The sequence below is a fragment of the Miniopterus natalensis genome, chromosome 7, assembly GCF_054644295.1.
Source record: "Miniopterus natalensis isolate mMinNat1 chromosome 7, mMinNat1.hap1, whole genome shotgun sequence".
In the NCBI taxonomy this organism is placed as follows: domain Eukaryota; kingdom Metazoa; phylum Chordata; class Mammalia; order Chiroptera; family Miniopteridae; genus Miniopterus; species Miniopterus natalensis.
Window position 1 is genome coordinate 82,961,669 of NC_142087.1, and position 19,931 is coordinate 82,981,599.

Here is a 19,931-nt window from a genome sequence, read left to right on the forward strand (position 1 = left end):
CCTAGTTTGGAGCCTTTCTGAACCACAGGGATAATGCAAAGCCAGTGAGAGCTAACGTGTCTTGCCATTTGAATGAAGGTTCCTGATTCTGAAAAAGGCACATATTTACCGGGATTTGAGATGGAGTCTGCCTGGCATACGACCCTTGTGCGAGGCCTCAAGGACACAGAGGTGGCTCTTCCCGTCCTGCCCTGAAGTCATGTTGAGAAAACATGCTGAGGATGGATTTCCTAAGGCCATGTGCCGTCTTTATTTTCTTGCTTCTGTATACTTAGCTCTGGAGTGTGGAGGACCTGGCAGCCTCAGAAAGAGCTGAACACTTCATGTTAAGGACAGTGACATCCAGGATAACAGGGCAGGACTCCCCGTGGCTCGTTGCTGGCAAGTCTTATGTGAATGAAAAGCAGCAGGTGGACATGGTGGTCTGTCTGCTCCGCTGCGACATTGAGTGAGATACAGCAGGCATCCCATGGCTCGACCGCCGGCCTCCTGCCTGTCCTCAGGAGAGGTGTAGTTTTTGACGCATGTTCCTCTGACACTGCCTGTGTGCTTTTCTACAACCTTTTCACATGAAAAGGTGTGTTTTTGTTTCAGCAATATGGTTTTTTCAAATTCGCAGTAGATTGTGTTGTTGCATTGGTCGTGTAAGCTGGATAAACCCATGGCCTGGCTTGCCGCGGCACTCTATGCAGTGGTCCTGCAGTTCTACTCTATTCCTGAGGGTGTGTCCACGCCCAGTACCTTTTCAAAAATGCAGAATAGATTGATTTTGCTGCCTCCTCTTAATTCTGTAGTAAAAGTTTTCACGTTTTTCTCAGACTGGTCATCTGAAAGCTCTCTTTCTTCCACGAAGATATCCTAGTAAAAATAAGAATTAAGCACTATATGGCCCTAGCTGGTTCGGTTCAGTGGTTAGAGCATCGGCCCACAAACTGAAGGGTCCTGGGTTCAATTCCGGCCTAGGGCACATACCTCCATTACAGGCTGGATCCCAATCCAAGGTGTGTGAGGGAGGGAACCAATCAATGCCTCTCTCTTACGTCGATGTTTCTCTCTCTCTGCTCCCCTTCCACTCTGAAAAGCAATGGAAAAAATATCCTCGGTTAAGGATTAAAAAAAAAAAGTACTATATGACCTTTTTTTAAAAAAATATATCTTTATTGATTTCAGAGAGAGGAAAGGATAGGGAGAGAGAGAGACAGAAACATCAATGGTGAGAGAGTCATTGATCGGCTGCCTCCTGCACTCCCCTCACTGGGGATCGAACCTGCAACCCGGGCATGTGCCCTGACCAGGAATCGAACCCTGATCACCTAGATCCTAGGTCAACGCTCAACCCCTGAGCCGTGCCCGCTGGGCTATATGACCTTTTATTGAGACCTGGTGGGTAAGTGGAAAGGCTGGGAGGAAAGGAATTCCACGGCCTCTGCTTGCCTGCTGCTCTGTCCCCACTCGGAGCGGCTCTTTATCTTGTCTCATCTGCGTGTGTCTGTGTATTAATGCGTGTGTGTGTGCGTGTCTGCATGTGTCTCATTTGGAATCTGTTGTCTGTTCTATAGAGTTCTGGCACCTAAGTTTCATTTTTGTGAAAGAAGTAGAACTATATGGCCTGCCCACCATATGATTTTAAGCTGAATTGGAATATCCCAAGTAAGTATTTTTACTTATGAAATTTCCAAACATTCAAATAGAGGGGAGACTGCAGCCAGCCCCAGATCCTTCTCATTGTGGTTCTCATGCCCATGTCCCCCTGGGCCGACCACACCTTTCCTAGTGAAGGCAGCTGTGGGACACCTGACAGAGGCTTAGGGTGACAGCTCCCAGTGCCTTGTGGGGAAGTACAGAAGTGAGGACCCTGTGCTGAGCAGGGAGCTGTGGAAGGCAGTGGCAGGACCCAGGATGAGTACAGAGGGCAGGCGAGCCTCCACCGCTGTCCCACGTGGTGATCCATTCTTCACGCGCCTTGCAAGAGGCAGCCCATGGTTCTCCATGAAGCCTACACACAGCAGCAGGGGCTCAGTGCCAGCATGTGGGCCCTGCCTGGCTTGATGTTGTGCTCCGATCCTGGGATGCCATTGAGGTGCCTTTCCCCCCCTCATGGTGACGTCATGTGGATGGAGAACACAGGGTGTGCATGGCCCTTAAGGTAAATGGCTGTGGCCTGCTCTTCTGCAACGGGTGGACTGCCCACACCCCAGCCCAGAGGTGTGAGGTCCCTGGGATGCGGGGGTGGTCTGGGATCATGGTCCTAATTTCCCTGCATCTGTGGGGTGGGGGATGGAGATAAAGAGGAGTACAAAGGGGAGAGAGGTGATGGGGGAAGGACACCGAGGGAGACACAGACCCTGGTCTGCTGGGTCCACATTTTACAAAAAGCCGCAGTGTGTGTGGCCCTGGAGCCTTCAAAGGTGGTTATGTGAACAGTAAGGCATGAATTAGCCATAAGCCTTTATAGCTTGTCCCTAGGCAGCATGGAAAGTAAGGGAAGGGCCCCAAACAAGGAGGCAGAACCAGCACCTTGCTAGGAAGCCTCGTCTCCACCCTCTGCCCTCTTGCACACCAAGTGTTAACCCTCTACTGTAATTCTCTCCATACACAATCCCCATTCATTCCCTACCTGAACCTCAAGGGCACTGGGTATGGGGTAGCTCCCGGGATCAGCTAGGAGTCTGGAGACTGCGTCCACCCTGGCCATGGCCAGTGCCAAGTGTTTCTAGGCTCCCTTTGGAATGTGACACTGTCTAGCAGTGCTGGCTGCCAGCCAAACCTTCTGCCTTAGGACAGGAAGCCCTGCCAAGCTCAGGGTGTTGGGAGGTGTCAGATGCTCATCTTGGGCCCTCTTTCACAGCCTGCCCACCCTAGCCATGCACTCAGCTCCTCTCAGCCCACTGCTCCGCCCTGGCCAGAGTCCCCATCCCCCCAGCACGGGGTATTGCAGTGGCCTTGTCCTCCGCGTCTCCACCAGGCCCCTGCAGTGGAGCGTGCCTTCAGGCCTGTGCACCTGACGGGTTGCCCCTCCCACCCCCACCGCTATGCTTCCTCCTTCACTTGAACAGCCTTCATGCACATCTTTTTGGGGATACCACCCAGCCTAGCCTATTTGCAGAAACAACCCTTCCCTGCTTCCCTTTATTCTTCCTCTGTTCTCTCTCCCCACCCAGAACATCAGTTCCAAGAGGAAAAGGACTTTGAGTAGTCAAATAACAAATGTTCACGACAATGTGGTTCTGGGTTTTTATAGAAAGTGACCACCACAGAGCCTGGTGCAATGGACAAAGGAAAATTACCAGGCACAGAATGGGATACTGGTGGAACTGAGTTTAGCAATAGCTCAAAATTCTTGGCTATAGGCTAGGGCGCCTTGGGGGAATAAACCTCTCTCTACCACCATCCTTCTGTCCCATGGATGGAAGAGTAGCCACCTGGTCAGCAAGTATGAATGGAGCCAGGCATGTGAAGCCCTGGAACAGAGGGTGCAAGAATGCCAGGTGGGCACACTGTTCAAGGCACAGAAACACGGAGGAAAGGTTGGGAGAGCCACTCTGGTGTTGGGACAGTTGAGGCCTTGTTCCAAGTGTAGGAGAAGCCACTGGAAGGCTCTGTGTGGTAGTACTTAGCCTAGTCCCTAGGCTGCTGTGTGGAGGACAGACTGAGGTGGGTGGTTGTGTATGAGCAGGTGGCAGCACCTGGAAAAAGCCTGATGTGACCAGGACAGCAGTCACTGCCGTGCACCCCAGCGTCCCAGCCTTTCCATCCTGGCTGTGCACCTCACGTGGGCATGAGACCCACTGCGGAGGCTTCTCAAGTGAGGACCCTGGGCCTCAGCCCTGGCTCCAGCTCAGGCCCAGAACACCTTTGGGCAGAACTCAGGCCCCTTCAGCAAGCATCTGCTGGGTGGATTCAGCTGGTTGGCTCAGCACTGGCACCTGGTTCAAGGTCACAGGCTGGAGCCCACCCTCAAAGATCTATTTGAAAAATTGGTTACACTTTAGCTTACTGTCCCTGTGCCCAGGTAAAACTACTACTGACTTTCATTTGATGGACACACAGCCCTGTGAGGTAGGGACCAGCCATCCCCATTTATAGATGGGGAGCAGTCTCCCCGGCTCAGAAATGTGTCCAAGACCAGCACCTGGGGACCAGGATGGCAACCTGGCCCAGGCCCTCCAAAGCCCCATCTGTCCGGGGAGCTGCAGGGTAGCCCCATGCCACCGGCAGGGGGCGGGGTGTGGTGTGTGGAGGGAGCTGGGAGCAGAGGGGATGGAGCGCCTGACCCTGCGGAGGCGTGTGCGCGGCCAGGCGTATTGACATCCGCGGGGCGGGGACCCAGAGGGGCGCCCCGCCTGCTGTGTCGTACACCACCACCACCCACCCCACCCCACCCCGCCACTGAGTGGCCATCTGGGGTGACACGTCCTGGGAGCTGGGAGGGCAGAACGGAAGCGCCGCTGGGACTGACACGTGGACTTGGGCGGCGCTGCCTGTGGGAGCTGGGCTCTGACAGAATTGCTGTGCCACAGCCTGCCATCCTGCCGATGCAGCCGCCCGCAGACGAGGCCCGCAGGGACGCAGCAGAGGATACCCAGTGGTCCAGGTGAGGCCGCACCGGGCACAGGCGGGGTGGGGGCGGGGTGCATCCTGGTCAGAGACATCCTGCTGCAGGGCCTCTTTTGCTCCTGGGTGGCAGGTACCACCCTGGGAGGAAGGAGCACACAAGTACCTCCAACCAGCCCAGACCCTCCCTCGTTCCATCCAGCCCCAGGGCTGGCAATTGCCACTTGAGTCCTCTCCAGGCTTCTGAGGTCCTAGAACTGACCCTGCCAGGTAGGACCACACAGTAGGACCACACCTGAAAGCACAGAGAAGCAGTTCAGAGTCACCCCCTCAGGGCAAACAGGGATTGGTCACAGGGGCACACGCTGGAGCCTGCAGCCAGGTGGCTGAGTCCTGCCACCTCATGCCAGGTGGGCAAGGCCCCTGCAGGGTGTTGGGGGAGGGGTTGGCAGTGGGGGCGGAAGGGCCCAGGCAGGTCACCCACTCTTTTTCATATCTGTCTCCACTACCATGTAGACAGGAAGGAGATGGGAGCCCCCAGGGAAGCCCCCAGGCCTCTGATGCTCAGTGCTTGCTCTGGTTCTGGGCGCTGAGGACAAGCCAGCCGGACCTGGGCCCCGTCAGGCCCTGAAATTCCAGAGCTTCTCCTCCTCCAGCTTTGAGTCCCCAGGGAACCTGGGGCATCTCTGTTGCCAGCTGGATAATGGCACCTTCCTGTTCCTGCCCCCCAGCACAGGGTTGCAGGCAGGCCCTAAGGGACAGTCCCCCAGTGTTGGGGTCAAGATGAAGGCAAAGTTATTGGGGAAGTAGGAGAGGCTGACGATCGTAAGAAGCTGTCCAAAGCCAGGTGGCTCCCTGGGGACAGGGCACAGGGAGCAGGGAGGAGAGGGGCTGGCCACAGTGTGAGTGTGACCACAACATCACAGTCACAGCCCTGGCTTCTCTTCAGGTTAGATTAGGGACTGTTAGAGGTGCCTCTCCCTCACTTCCTCCCTCTGCACCCTGCTAGTTATTGAGGTGGGGCCTAGCTCTGGGCTTGAGCCAGGTGGGCAGAGGGTTGTGGCCCAGGGCTAGGAAACATTCTGCAAACTTCCCTCTCAGATGACGGTTTAATAGCCTGGGCTGGCTCTGCCGTAACCACTTCCCGCTGCTGGGTGTAAAAGCAGCACTTGGGTCCCAGGACTGACAGGCAGGCAGGTATCCTGGAGGGGCCTGTGGGGTTCTGGGTGGAGTGTGCTCAGCGGAGAGCAGGCTGTTTGCAGCCCTGAACAGATAGTAAGAATAAGTGCTGCTGTTCACTGCCTTGGGCTTTGCGTGCCCTCTGCCTGGACTGCCACATCTGTGCTCATGGCCACCCAGGAGGCAGGGCTGCTCTCCAACCACACCCCAGGTGTGGGAGTGACCAGCAGCCTTGGACCCACATGTCCTCTCGGGCTTGCTGCCCTCCTGGCCCTCGGCGCCTGCACAGTTCCCTTTTCTGAATCAAGGGGCCATGTGACCACACGTTTGCTCAGCTGTGGATGCTGCTTGCACAAGGCCCATTTCAGGAAGCACACTGTTCTAGCTTCTTCACCGGAGGCATCTTGATGAGCTGGGGGCACAGGCCTCTTGATGAGCTGGTGGGCAGGTCAAAGGGGGCAAGGTGAAGCTCCAGCCTCTCTGACCAATCCTGCCCTAGGGGTTGAGCATTCTGGGTCTGGGTCACCTCCTCCAGCCAGACTTCCTTGTACTGCGTCCCCAGGGGCTGTGAAGGACATCCCTTTGCCCACCTACCTGCCACTGTCTGCTAGCTTAGAAATGGGGCTGTGGGGACCTCCAGGGCCCAGGGGAAAGGAGACAGCACCTTGCCTCACACAACTCCCGGGGGAGCACCTATGCCAACACCTCAGCTCAGCCTACTCGTCAGAGCCTCGGGAACTCCCAGCCCCTGAACTTCCGGGTCCCATGACAGAGATGCAGCTGGGCAGGGAGAAGCACTTCTGGGAGCTTGGGCTTTTGGATGCCTAGCCTGCCCCACCACCTCACACCCTTCCTTCTGTGAACACCAGAGGGAGCGTCAGTGGGGTCCCCCCTCCACTTTGTCCTCTCAGGCAGGGGAGGCCCCCAGATCTGTCCTGTCTGCCACCGTGAGGCTGCTCTTGTCTTGGCTTCTGAGTAGCATTTTAAGAACCAGGAAGTAGGGCTGGGACATGAGGGCGAGGGTCCCTTCCCAGGAGATGCTGAGGGGTCACTGGACTGATTCCAGGTACAGCACCGGCCCTGGCTTTCGCAGAGGCGTGGCCAAGCAGGGCTCCCAGATCACAGAACTGTGGGCACTTTCAGCACAGGACCCTGTTTCCCCGGGCTCGGGTAGGAAGTCCCAGTATGTGAAGCAGGTAGCGACAGAGGGTGCCCTGGAGCCCCACCCATGGCACCTCGCTGAGCACCTACAGACCCAGCTTGAAATCCAAGATCCAGTGCAATCTTTTCACTGTACCCATGAGGAAACAGGCCCAGGGAAGAGACGGTTCCTCGAGTCATGCAGGGGCCCCAGCAGTCCCCAAGTCTCCTCCTAGAGAGTTCGTGCACAAGACTGCACAGCCAGTAGGAGCTTCCCAGCTCCAGACAGGGCCTGGTCTGCAAGCATGGACCTGCTGGGGACAGTAGGTCAGTTGTTTGGAACTTAGACTCCATTCACCCCAAAACACTCGCGTGGTGGTCTGGAACCTGGAATTAGCTGTCTGCTGGTGGGGCACAGCAGCCTCTGAGGGGCAGCAGCGGGGAGGGTGTGCACCTATGGAGACTTGGGGGGTTGCACCCTCCCGTCTCGCTCTCCCACTGCCGAGAAGTGCAGTGGACCCATGCAGCGGAGGTGAGGGACACAGTTGCCATGCCTCCCCCCAGATAGCCACAGTGGCCCGTTGGGACGCTGGGTACTTGTGGGTCGCCCTGCTGTTTACCAGACTGTGAAGGAGGCGGGGTCATGGGCTCTTCTTCATGGAGAAACTGAGGCTCGAGGAAGCCAGGCAACCTGTCCCAGGTCCCACGTCCCCTCTGCCTCGTCCACAGCCGGGTATGGGCTCTGGACCTCCTGGGGTGGTCCTGGTCTCACCCTGGACTGTCCTCCTGAGTCATCCTCACAGCTTGAGCCTGGAAGGGGTCCGCAGGTGGGAAACCTGCCCGGTGTCTACCATAGATCAAGTCGCTGTGTCTGCCGCGTGAACCCCACTTGGTCTCTGGCAGACAGCCCCCAACAGCCTTCTGCCAGGTTCAGACAGAGGTCTGAATGGGCGTTTGGGGAGTGAGCGGACAGTCCAGTGTCCCTCCTCATAGGCATCCTTCCCTACTCTGCTCTAACGACTACCCCTGAGGCTCCTGTTGACCTCACTTCTGGACGACCTAACTGTTTTGGTTCCTGGCTCATGGCCCCCACCTTCTCCTTGCTGAGCCCTGTCATTTCCCTGAATGACTCTGATGTCCACATGGGCTGTCGATCCAGCATTTTGGCCTCTCACCCTTGACCCTCTCCTCCCTTGACCTCCTCAAGGCTCTACTGCACTAATGCCTTTGCCCCCTTCATCCACCCAGCCAGGCCCATCCCACAGCCCAAGCTTCCTGCAGTCTCTCACCCTGAAGAGGACCTGGCCACCTGCCCTGAGCCCAGGCAGGTGAGCGAGCCCAGGTGCAGGCAGGATCCCAAACCCCCAGCTGCCACCCCCACTCTCAGGATGTCCCCACAGCACAAAGACATGCCAATGAGCAGGGAGCCTCCTCTCCAACCCCCACCTCCCACCCGCACAAAGGAAGCCTTCTCTTTCAGAACAATCATAGGTTTACAGAATTGCTGGGAAGGTTCTGTCTACTTGTTCCACTCGGTCCCCCTAGACCCACCTGAGGTCAGCGAGCTAGTGTTGACACACAGTTACAAACCAAAGTCCACAGTGCATTCAGGTGTTTGCAGCTTCTCCAGTGTCCCAGGACCTACAGGGCTCCCACGGACACTGGGTCCTCACAGCAGGTGTCCTTTTGCCCAGCCTGCTGCCCCTTGATGGGTTACCAGCCATTAGTTTCCATCTGACTGCCTTCCTGGGTCCCCTTGGTCCACAGCTGCCAGTCCTGGACAGCAGCACCCCAACCACAGTTTACTGAAGCCACCCTACAGTGGCCATGCGGTGGCTCTAAGCCTCTGCTGTCAGCAGTGTTCCTAGAATCTATCTGCTCTCCTGGGAATCAACAGGTAGCATTTAGACGTTGGTGAGGTGGCCAGGTGCCTCCCTCAGACTCTGCCCCTCCAGGGCCTGACTGGCTCCTCCTCTCCTGCAGGCCCGAGTGCCAGGCATGGACGGGGACACTGCTGCTGGGCACATGCCTTCTGTACTGTGCCCGCGTCAGCATGCCCATCTGCACCGTCTCCATGAGCAAGGACTTCGGCTGGAACAAGAAGGAAGCCGGCATTGTGCTCAGCAGCTTCTTCTGGGGCTACTGCCTGACTCAGATCGTGGGCGGCCACCTGGGGGACAGGTAACCGCTTCCCCACTCCCCACACTGGACTGGGGAGCTCTTGGGGAGGGCCTCCTGGGAAATTCCTGTGGGGAGAGGCCCCCCAGAAGGAGCCAGGGCTGGGAAACCTGAGGTCCAGGGGGACTTGGAGGTGCACAGCTCCCCGTCAGGTGCTTGGAATCCTAGTGAGGGCTCTGGGGTGTGGGGATGGACGGACTGATTGGACCCTGTGTTCTCACCTTTGATTTCCTCCGCAAAGGGGTGTAGCGCCAGACGGATGGCCCAGGCCCCCCACCCGGGTGTCTCCTAGGCAGGATCTCTGATCCTGCAGCTCAGCCTGGCCACAAGGCTCCACCATCACCGCCCTCTTGTCCCCTCCAGGATCGGGGGTGAGAAGGTCATCCTGCTGTCAGCCTCTGCCTGGGGCTTCATCACCGCTGCCACCCCGCTGCTGGCCCACCTGGGCAGTGCCCACCTGGTCTTCATGACCTTCTCGCGCATCCTCACCGGCTTGCTTCAAGGTAGGCACACCTCAGAGGGCTTCCCTCACACTGCCGGCAGTCAACTGTCACGGGAGGTATGTGCACATATGTGTGTGCATGTGTGTATGTGCACGTGTGCATATTCACACAGGCAGTTCATTGTGCATGCACATGCTCCTGTGTGCACATGTATGTGTTCATGCAGGCAGTGCACTGTGCATGCATATGTGCTCCTGTGTGCTCCTTTGTGTGATGGGTGGGCAGCTTGGCCTCATGATGCCTTGGCACCTAGCAATTTTCATTTCTAGAAACATTTCACAGTCTGGCAACATTCTAATGTCAGACATCCTCCTGCCAAAAAGGCTACTCCGGGGACCCGGGCAGCAACCAGGTTGCTATGTGATAACCGTCAGCTTTACACAGCTGACGGGCATGGTGGGGACTCAGGGTCCCATGTTCTGGTTGCATTAGGCTTCTGGAGGGAGCCCCCAAAGACCTCAGTGGCCCCAGGTGGTATCCAGCCTCCGCTCCAGGGAACCGACAGCCTGTGAGCTTCCACCTGCACCAGCCTGGCACCTAACAGTGTCCATCTCCTGGAGGCAATCTGAGCACATGGGTTCTGACCTCTTCCTCACCACATCTCCCTCCCTGATCCAGAAGTGACCCCTGGTGACCCACTCCTATCCTGGGACAGGACATGGGCCCTGGGAAACCTTGTGCTCCTGGAATTGGCCTGTGCCTATTTTCTGACCAGCCCCACCAGTCCGGCCCATGGGTGGTCCTGGTGGACTAGCCTCTGTGCTCCTATGAACCCACTCCACATGGTCCCCATGTGGCCTATGGCTGGTACTCACAGTCCTGTTGATGAAGGTCTCAGGGCTGGGCTGTAGGCACCCCTCTGAGTGGCCCACAGTTCAGGCTGTTTCTCCCATCCTCCTGAGAGGCAAAAGGACTTCTCTATGGCCTACTATGGGGGACAGACCGGGCTCCAGGGGCAACTGTCACCCTGGGTGAAGGCACTCTGTGTGGGCAGGGCCAGGGCCCTGAGGGGAAAGCAGGGACCAAATCTTATTCTGGTCCTTAGCCTCTTACATCATAACAGGCAAGAGCTGAAGTCCCCAATGCAGTTTTTTAAAAACTAGTGTTTGAAATAATTGTAGATTCCCAGCAAGTTGCAAAGAAACATATAGGAAGTTCTATGCTCTCTCCCTACTTCCCTGTGGTGACACCTCAAGTAGCTACAGGGCAGCATCACATCCAGGACCCAGCACTGTGGTTCCACAGGGCCGTTCAGGTCTCACATTGTATGTGCACCGTATGTGTGAGAGAAAGCGTGTGCTAGTGTGATCAGTGTGTGTGATCAGGCATGTCACACGTGTGTGCCAGGACTATAGAGCTAGTGGGGCTCTCAAGGTCCAGTGACGGTGGTAGAAATCTTTCCCGCTGGCACCTCTCACCCAAGCTGAGCGTCTCCTTAGCTAAGTGTCGCTGCTGGTCCCTTGGGGTGATGTGAGCATGAAGGACACCCCAAGCTTGAATAATCACTGATGGGGAGCTTTCTGGCCTGGCTCTTACTGTCAACTGGCTGTCCTCACTGGACCTGCTGACCCAGGACCCAGCACCTGGGAGCCTCTGTGTTCTCTGCTTATTCCAGGGGTTTACTTCCCTGCGCTGACGAGCCTGCTGTCCCAGAAGGTCCGTGAGAGCGAGCGAGCCTTCACCTACAGCACTGTGGGGGCCGGCTCCCAGTTTGGGTGAGTCTCAGCCTCAGGGGCCCAGGGGAGGCAAAGTATGTGTCCCTGGCAGAGCCCCATAGGTGGTGGGACAGGCCACGTGAGTGCATCTGCTGCTCAGGGTGACATGGGTCCAGCTGGTTCTGTGCTCCATGGAGGCTTTGGCTGCCACTCCCGATCACTGTGCAAAGGTGCTGGGGGCAGGTGAGTGAGCTCTGGGCTCTGGCATGTGAGCCAGGCAGCAGCACTTCACCAAGCTCCCGTCATCTGTGCTGGTGGAGCTGGGGCGGGGGGGGGGGGGGGGGCGCATATTCCTATGGGGGAGGCGGCCTGCCCTTGGCCTGGACGGCACGTGTCACGTTTGGGGCGTGATAACCCTGTGCCCTTCCTCCCTTGGCCACCCTGCTGCTCCATGTGGAAGGACATCTCCATGTCCTGACTGGGCTTCATGACCTCCGGGCTCAGGGCCCTCACTCCACTGCTCCAAGGTCTAGGCAAGAATTCAGAGGAGTGAGGGGTGCCCATGGGTGGGCTGGAGCTGCCCAAATAAGAACCCAGGGCACCCACTGCAGTGTGGCATTCAGAGCAGCAATATGGGACACTAGGAAATATTTCTATTTATCTGAAATCCCACTTCATCTTGGTGTCCTAGGCCTGTGACAGGGGCAAGGAAATGGAGCCTCAGAGAGGAAGTGACCCCGGCAGGCCCAGTGGCCTCAATCCCGGGCCCAGGTTTTTTCTCCTTTGTTGTTTCCTGGCCAAACCTTGGCCGATGGGGGCAGTGGGGAAGCAGACCCTGAACAAACCACTTGGTGACGTGTAGGGAGGCGAGGGTCCCAGGGGTATTGGGATTTTAGTTTAGAAAGACCCACACCCAAATTGTAGGCTCCCTTGAAGGCCTACAATTCAAGACATTCAAGCAACACAGGGCCCCTGTGCCATGTCTCAGCCACGTGACTGTGCCTGAGTGCACTGTGGCCAAGTGTCATCCAGAGTGTCTCCTGAGTCTATGGCCATACCACCCTGAATGTGCCTGATCTCGTCAGAGTGTCTCCTGAACACTGCAGTCTTTAACCAGTGGGCTGGGAGAGGGCACATCTAGTTTTTCAAGAACTCAGCTTGCACAGGGTGTGATTGTCCAGGCGCCTCCTTGCCTGGGTGAAGCTGAGGGTCAGGGCCATGGTCCTCTGTTGTTCCAGGACGCTTGTGACCGGGGCAGTGGGCTCCCTGCTCTTGAACTGGTACGGCTGGCAGAGCGTCTTCTACCTCTCTGGCGGCCTCACCCTGCTTTGGGTGTGTTACGTGTACAGGTACCTGCTGAGCGAACAAGGTAACCACGGCCGGGGAGGCGCAGCCCACAAATGCAGCCGCCGGGGGGGGGGCGAGGGCCTGGAGCTGGGCCCCTCCTGCTGCCACCCAACATGAAAGTCACAGAGCTGCCCCAGCTCAGGGGACTAGGGGCTGCTGCTCGGCCCCAGACTAGAGCCTCAGAAAACACGCCCGTGTTGGACCCTGGGCCATGGCTACCACCACGTTCTGTGCTGAGGGGTCCACCAGGGCCAAGGCAGAGGCAGGGAGGTCGCATGTCAGACGACGGAAGAGGGGCTGGGAGGACTCGGGGCTGGGGGTCAGGGGAATCAGGAAAGCTTGTTCAGACACAAACGTGGACTCACAAAGGCACTGGCCACAGAGGGGAGGGTGGACTAAGGGAGCTGCCCCCAGTCGCCAGTGCCTCCGAGCAGCAGTTCCTCGATTCTGAGTAGCTTTCACAGGGGCACTCCTTGCTCCCTCCAGATCTCATTCTGGCCTTGGGTGTTTTGGTGCAAGGCCTGCCCATGGCCAGGCACACCAGGGTCCCCTGGAGACAGCTCTTCCGGAAGCCTTCTGTCTGGTGAGCCGGATGCACGGGGGTCACCTTGTGGGACAGGGTGGGGGCTGGGGACCCTGCATGTCTCCAGCACTGACTAATCACAGAGCCATGGTCTCCCAGGCCCTCTGTCTGCCCCTGGGCTGGGACCCTGGGCCTGAGTGGCACCTGTCCCCACAGGGCGGCTGTCCTCTCCCAGCTCGCGGCAGCCAGCTCCTTTTTCACGCTGCTGTCCTGGCTGCCCACCTTCTTCAAGGAGACCTTCCCGAGCTCTGAGGTGGGTGTGCGGCCCGGATTCCTGCAGGGTGAGGCCCACACATGGCCAGCGCTACGCCGGATGTGCAGATGGGCCCCTGCCGCCCCAGGTCTATGCGGTCCTGACACCCTGCCGGCCTATGGCCCCGAGATGACTCCCCCACACTCAGGGCCAGTGCCTTGGCCTGTGCCTTGACCCCCCACACTGGCTCACTCACACCTTGGGCTGTGAACCTGCACAGAGCCCCGGCCTGGGCCTGGCTGGCCGTCTATGATGGTCATTCCTGAGGAGGTGCCAGGCAGAGGCCTGATGTGAACAAGGATGTCACCCAGGCAAGCTGGCCACCCTCCCGGTTCTGGTGGCCAGGATCCCCTGAGCTGTACACACTCCTAGGCCGGGACTACGTCCCTCTCTACCTCCACTCTGCCCTGGGAGACTCTACCCCAGGGGAGACTGTGCTGGGGGCCCAGCACTGTGGGTATGGGTTAGGGTTAAGGAGGCCTGACCCCCAGGGTGGGGGTGCATGTGGGGGCTGTCCTGGCTTCCTCTGAGATCCCCCTCCCTCCCTGCAGGGCTGGGTCTTCAACGTGGTGCCCTGGCTGGTGGCAATTCCAGCCAGTCTGTTCAGCGGGTTTCTCTCCGACCACCTTATCAGTCAGGGTGAGCCCTGGGGACAGGGACGGCTGGGAGCCATGCCCGAGCCTCACCTCACCATGGGAGGCTGGGAGGCACCCCTCCTGGGAGGGCAGCCACAGCAATGGGAAAAGGCCATACCCCCCCCCCCCCAGGACCAAGCTGGGAGAGTGAGACTCTCGGCCCCTCAGAGCCAGCACAGGGTGGGCCCATGGGAGCCTGGCTCCCGGCCTGACTCAGCAGGTGACTCCCCAGCCTCAGCTTCCCCATTAAGGGTGGGCTTGGGGTGCAGTGAGAGAATCTAAGCCCCCCTGTGACTGTGGTGTTACCTTCCAAGGGCTGGATGCAGCCCCTGACTCTCTTCAAAGATGGAAAGGGCACCTGGTGGGGTCAGGTGTGAGCCAGGATGAGAGTGCACACTTGTCACTGTCTGAATGGCTTCCTTCCATGGGTCTGCCCAACCTCAGCCTCGGCCCCTGTGAGTGCAGGTGAACCTCAGAGTAGATGCACACACAAGCACTCACATATGTGCACATGCCTCTCCCACAACACAGAACACCACAGCTTGAGCCTGGAGCCCGGCCCTACTCTCCCCTGCTCCCTCCTGCAGCACTACTGGGGGTTCCCCTCTGTGTGTGCCATGGGGGGGGGCGGGGGGGGAGGTATCAATGCAAATGGGCCAGTGGGAACACGTCCTGGTGTCCTCTCTGTCCAGGTTACAGAACCATCACTGTGCGGAAGTTCATGCAGGTAGGGAGGTTGTGGGATGGCTGTCTCTGGACATTTGTTTGTTCCTGGGACCCGAGGGTTGTGTCCCCAAAGCACCTGACCCAGAATTGAGCTGGTGTAACAGCACAGTTGGAGGGTGCCCTGGGTGGTACTGCAGGCCAGTTCGGCACCCTTCTCTGAGCTGTGTATGTGGCTCTCTGTGTCTCTCTGAGCCCCAGCGTCCATTTCTGGGCCTGGGTTTGCTCACATTTAATGGGGTCTGTCCACATTAGGTTTGACCAGCAGGGATGGCTTATCCTGGAGCCTGTTCCACACGTCCTCTAGGGAGGTCCAGGCATGGGAGGGCTTTCCCCCTGACCCTTGTTGGCACAGCTTCACCCGACACCAGTGTCTGTCCGCAGGTGATGGGCCTGGGCCTATCCAGTGTTTTTGCCCTGTGTTTGGGTCACACCTCGAGCTTCTGTAAGTCTGTGCTCTTTGCATCGGCCTCCATCGGCCTGCAGACCTTCAACCACAGGTAAGGGCCCCATGCCCTGCCCACCAGAGCAGCCCATCTGCCGTTGGGTGCCTCTGGCACTGCAAGTTCTGGGTTCTCAGAGCTCGGGGTGTGTGGAGGGCGGGCAAGGGGTAGGTGTCCCCACACATGAGCCATGGAGGTAAAGGCTTGTCTGGCTATCAGCCAGCTTGGACCTGGGCCATTTGGAGAAAAAAATACCGTGCTGGGGGAGGGGCTGGGAGAGGAGGCACCAATCTCCAAGTAGCTTCTTCTGTGTCAACCTTGAGGAGCCAGTTCTGTCCATGTCCATCCTGGGGTTCCCAGTCCTCCCCAGTGCCCAGCATCAACCCGGTTGTGGTTTCACCTCCCCCATCAGAGAAACTTCACGGGGAGTTGTTTTGGAAATTGGCCATTAAAGGTCGTTTTTCAAATGTGTGGACAGCATTTGACAAGCTTGCCTTCCTGGTTGTTTCATCCTGGCAGTGGGTCCCTGCACTGTGTTACCACCAACATGGGAGAGCAGGGGTTTGGCTCAGATGGCCCAAGTGTAGCCAAAGCACCCTGGTTGGACTGGGCCCCAAGCACCCCCTTGATGGTCTCGGCTCCACGTGCTCAGAGGACTGATGGTTTTGTGGGGCAGCCGCTGCCCTGTGGTCACTTGCCCATGTCTTTCCTCTTCCCCACAGTGGCATTTCTGTTAACATCCAGGACCTGGCCCCATCCTGCGCTGGCGTTCTCTTTGGTGAGGACCCCAGCCCCTTCGTGAATACAAAGCATCTGCCCCCAGCCTGGGCACTGCTCGCCCAGCCTCCTGATGCCCGCCCCAAGCCCTCAGGGGCTGCTCCCAGGTGGGATGCCACGGGAGGGGCACAGTGGGACTCCTCTGAGCGCCCTCCTTCTCGTTCACAGGTGTGGCCAACACAGCTGGGGCGTTGGCAGGTGAGAGGCCAGCTGGGACCCCCTGCCTGAGGTGCCTGAGGTGCCTCCTGGCTGCCCCGCCCCTGTGTCCTCCCACTACCTTCGGGCTGCAGGGTGGGGTGTGGCACCCTTCAGGGGGGTCCAACAGTATCCCAGACCTCAGAGTTACACCAGGGAGAGAATAGAACTGCTTTCCATAGTGTTCACCTCCCCCCATCCCCCACTGTAGTGTTCACGTCCCCCATCCCCCACTGTAGTGTTCACGTCCCCCATCCCCCACTGTGGTTTCACCTCCCCCATCCCCCCACTGTAGTGTTCACCTTCCCCCATCCCCCACTGTAGTATCCACATTCCCCCATCCCCCACTGTAGTATCTACCTTCCCCCATCCCCCACTGTAGTATCCACCTTCCCCATCCCCTCACTGTAGTGTTCACCTCCCCCATCCCCCCACTGTAGTGTTCACCTCCCCCATCCCCCACTGTAGTATCCACCTTCCCCATCCCCTCACTGTAGTGTTCACCTCCCCCATCCCCCCACTGTAGTGTTCACCTCCCCCATCCCCCCACTGTAGTGTTCACCTCCCCCATCCCCCCACTGTAGTGTTCACCTCCCCCATCCCCCCACTGTAGTGTTCACCTCCCCATCCCCCCACTGTAGTGTTCACCTCCCCATCCCCCACTGTAGTGTTCACCTCCCCCATCCCCCACTGTAGTGTTCACCTCCCCCATCCCCCACTGCAGTATCCACCTTCCCCATCCCCTCACTGTAGTGTTCACCTCCCCCATCCCCCCACTGTAGTGTTCACCTCCCCATCCCCCCACTGTAGTGTTCACCTCCCCATCCCCCCACTGTAGTGTTCACCTCCCCCATCCCCCCACTGTAGTGTTCACCTCCCCATCCCCCCACTGTAGTGTTCACCTCCCCATCCCCCACTGTAGTGTTCACCTCCCCCATCCCCCACTGTAGTGTTCACCTCCCCATCCCCCCACTGTAGTGTTCACCTCCCCCATCCCCCACTGTAGTGTTCACCTCCCCCATCCCCCACTGTAGTATCCACCTTCCCCATCCCCTCACTGTAGTGTTCACCTCCCCATCCCCCCACTGTAGTGTTCACCTCCCCATCCCCCCACTGTAGTGTTCACCTCCCCCATCCCCCCACTGTAGTGTTCACCTCCCCATCCCCCCACTGTAGTGTTCACCTCCCCCATCCCCCCACTGTAGTATCCACCTTCCCCATTCCCCACTGTAGTATCCACCTCCCCCATCCCCCCACTGTAGTATCCACCTTCCCCATTCCCCACTGTAGTGTTCATCTCCCTCCATCCCCCACTGTAGTGTTCACCTTCCCCCATCCCCTCACTGTAGTGTTCATCTCCCTCCATCCCCCACTGTAGTGTTCACCTTCCCCCCCAGCCCCTACCCATAGAGATGAGCCAAATCCCCAAGGTTCCTGGTCCCCACAGGTTAAAGTGCCTGGATGACAATGACAGCTCATTCCTTAGCCCAGCCCCTCCTGCTGCCCTGTGCCCTGTGAAGGACGCAGAGGGACCTGGGATGGGTGATTTCCTGGATGGCTTGAGCTCGCTGCCCCCCTGAGACTGAGGCTGGCCCTCAGACAACTGAATTTGGTTTCTCTCTCTCAGGCCCCCACCGGGCCTCTCCTCCAGGGATCCCCACCCCAGTTCCTCTCCTCCAAATTGTTCCGGGGAGTGCCTGTCACTGAGCCTGCCTGTCACCTCTCTTGGGTACAGGTGTTGTGGGCGTGGGCCTGGGTGGTTACCTGATCGAGACCACAGGCTCCTGGACGTCCTTGTTCAACCTGGTGGCCGCCATCAGCAGCCTGGGGCTGTGCACCTTCCTGATGTTTGGAAAGGCCCAGAGGGTGGACCTGAGCCCCAGCCACGAGGACCTCTAGCTGCCCGACCCCAAGTCCCCCAAGGACCCGCACCATCAGCCTCGGTGCAAGGGGCTCCATTTAAGAGCCTCTTGCTCTTGACTCTAGGCTTGTGAGAGTCTTGGTCGAGGAGAGTGAGCCTTGGTGGAGTGGGAAGGTGGGGCCAGTGCAGGTGCCCGGCCCTGGCTGTGCCTCAGTTTCCCCTCTGCCAGTGGGGCACTGTGCCCCTCTCAGCATTGGTGGGACTCTCATGGGTGACTAGAGTTAGTGTAGAGTCAGACATGACCCTGCCACAGGCTTGCTTGTGAATGGTGCCTGTCGCAGAGGGCCTGGACTGCAGTCCACACAAAACCTGCTTTGCTTTTTCTCAGCACTTGGGGCTGGATCATCCTCTGTGGTGGGAATTCATTGCTATGCATTGTGGGGTGTTCAGCAGTGTCCCTGGCCCCCAACACTGTCTCTTGCTATCACCAAGTGTCCCTAGGGCAGCTGCCCCTGGCAAGGATCACAGCTCTAGAGGAAGGCTGTTGGGTGGGGTGGGCAGTGAGCACCAGCCCTTTGGCCATTTGGGGGGACCCCATCCATGGCATCCCCCTCCCATGGATCCCTGGACACTAGCAATGTGCTCTGCTCCCCTGGCACCTGGTGACCACTGTGAGGGGAGCCTGGGCACCTCTGCCTGCCTCAGACGTTCCCTAGAACCAGATGACCCTGCCTTCCCTTTATGACAGAGGAGCCATTGTCTCATGAATAATAGGTGTTGCCAGATGTATGTGGAGAGAAAAAATATACAAAAATGTGGGAAACCATACCAAAGCCATACTTAAATGATGACTGTTAATTTATTTAAAAGAAGACTATTACTTTACAAGCATATTTTTTAAAACATAAATACTTGTTAAAGATTTATTGAACTCAGCCTGGCTGGTGTGGCTCAGCGGTTGAACATCAACCTAGGATCTAGGAGATGGCAGTTGGGTTCCTGGTCGGGGTACACGCCTGGGGTGCGGGCTCGATCCCCAGCAGGGGGCATGCAGGAGGCAGCTGATCCATGACTCATTGATATTTCTCTCTCCCTCTCCCTTCCTCTCTCTCAATCAATAAAATAAATAAAATAAAAATAAAAATATTTATTGAACTCATTCAAGAGGAAACCAGTTAAACGTTACAAATAGGTCAAAGGAAAATCCCAGGAGCAGACAGTTAAAGACAGGGCACTGAATGTCAGCACTGGGCCGGGCCTGCTCGTCCGTGCATGGGAATAGGAGACACTGCTACCAGCTCCCCCAGACCCCAGCAGCCCCAGCCGCAGTCACACAACCCAGGCCCCAGGCCCTGCGGGGACGTCTCGTGGTTTCTAATTCAGCACAAACTTCCCCCACAGTCTCCCCACTTTTGATCAGAAAGAATCTGAAAGGAAGATTCTTTTTGAAATTTTTTAAAAATGTTTTTATTGATATTTAGAGAGAAAGGGAGAGGGATAGAGAGATAGAAACATCGACGGGAGAGAGATATCAACTGGCTGCCTCCTGCATACCCCCACTGGGGATGGAGCCCCCAACCCTGACCGGGAATTGAACTGGTAACCTTCTGTTTCATAGGTCCATGCGCAACCACTGAGCCACACTGGCCAGGCTGAAAGGAAGATTCTTTTTTTTTTTTTTAAGATATATCTTTATTGATTTCAGAGGGAGGAAAGGAGAGGGAGAGAGAAAGAGATAGAAACATCAATGATGAGAGAGTCATTGATCGGCTGCCTCCTGCACGCCCCCAACTGGGGATCGAACCCACAACCCGGGCATGTGCCCTGACCGGGAATCGAACCCCGACCGCTGAGCCACGCCCAGCCGGGCTGAAGGGAAGGTTCTTGATCACGAAATGAGTCTGG

General features: G+C 57.7%; 1 protein-coding gene across 1 annotated transcript; it reads left to right on the forward strand.

The window, feature by feature from the left end:
* Window positions 1–4,535: 4,535 nt before the first annotated feature.
* SLC17A9 (solute carrier family 17 member 9) lies at window positions 4,536–18,064 on the forward strand. The gene is made up of 13 exons (XM_016203234.2): window positions 4,536–4,594; window positions 8,857–9,054; window positions 9,415–9,554; window positions 11,170–11,269; window positions 12,448–12,578; window positions 13,043–13,139; window positions 13,296–13,392; window positions 13,944–14,031; window positions 14,720–14,754; window positions 15,135–15,250; window positions 15,916–15,971; window positions 16,139–16,168; window positions 17,901–18,064. Exons 1-13 carry the CDS (start codon window positions 4,536–4,538, stop codon window positions 18,062–18,064), a joined length of 1,311 nt encoding a protein of 436 aa, XP_016058720.2.
* Window positions 18,065–19,931: the final 1,867 nt, after the last annotated feature.

What these genes read in the sequence shown, in the direction of transcription:
- SLC17A9 (XM_016203234.2), top strand. Translation starts at nt 4,536, where the DNA reads ATGCAGCCGCCCGCAGACGAGGCCCGCAGGGACGCAGCAGAGGATACC. An exon ending in GTACCTGCTGAGCGAACAAG is followed by an intron (nt 12,579 to 13,042) that starts GTAACCACGGCC and finishes TGCTCCCTCCAG; the next exon opens with ATCTCATTCTGGCCTTGGGT. An exon ending in TTCCGGAAGCCTTCTGTCTG is followed by an intron (nt 13,140 to 13,295) that starts GTGAGCCGGATG and finishes CTGTCCCCACAG; the next exon opens with GGCGGCTGTCCTCTCCCAGC.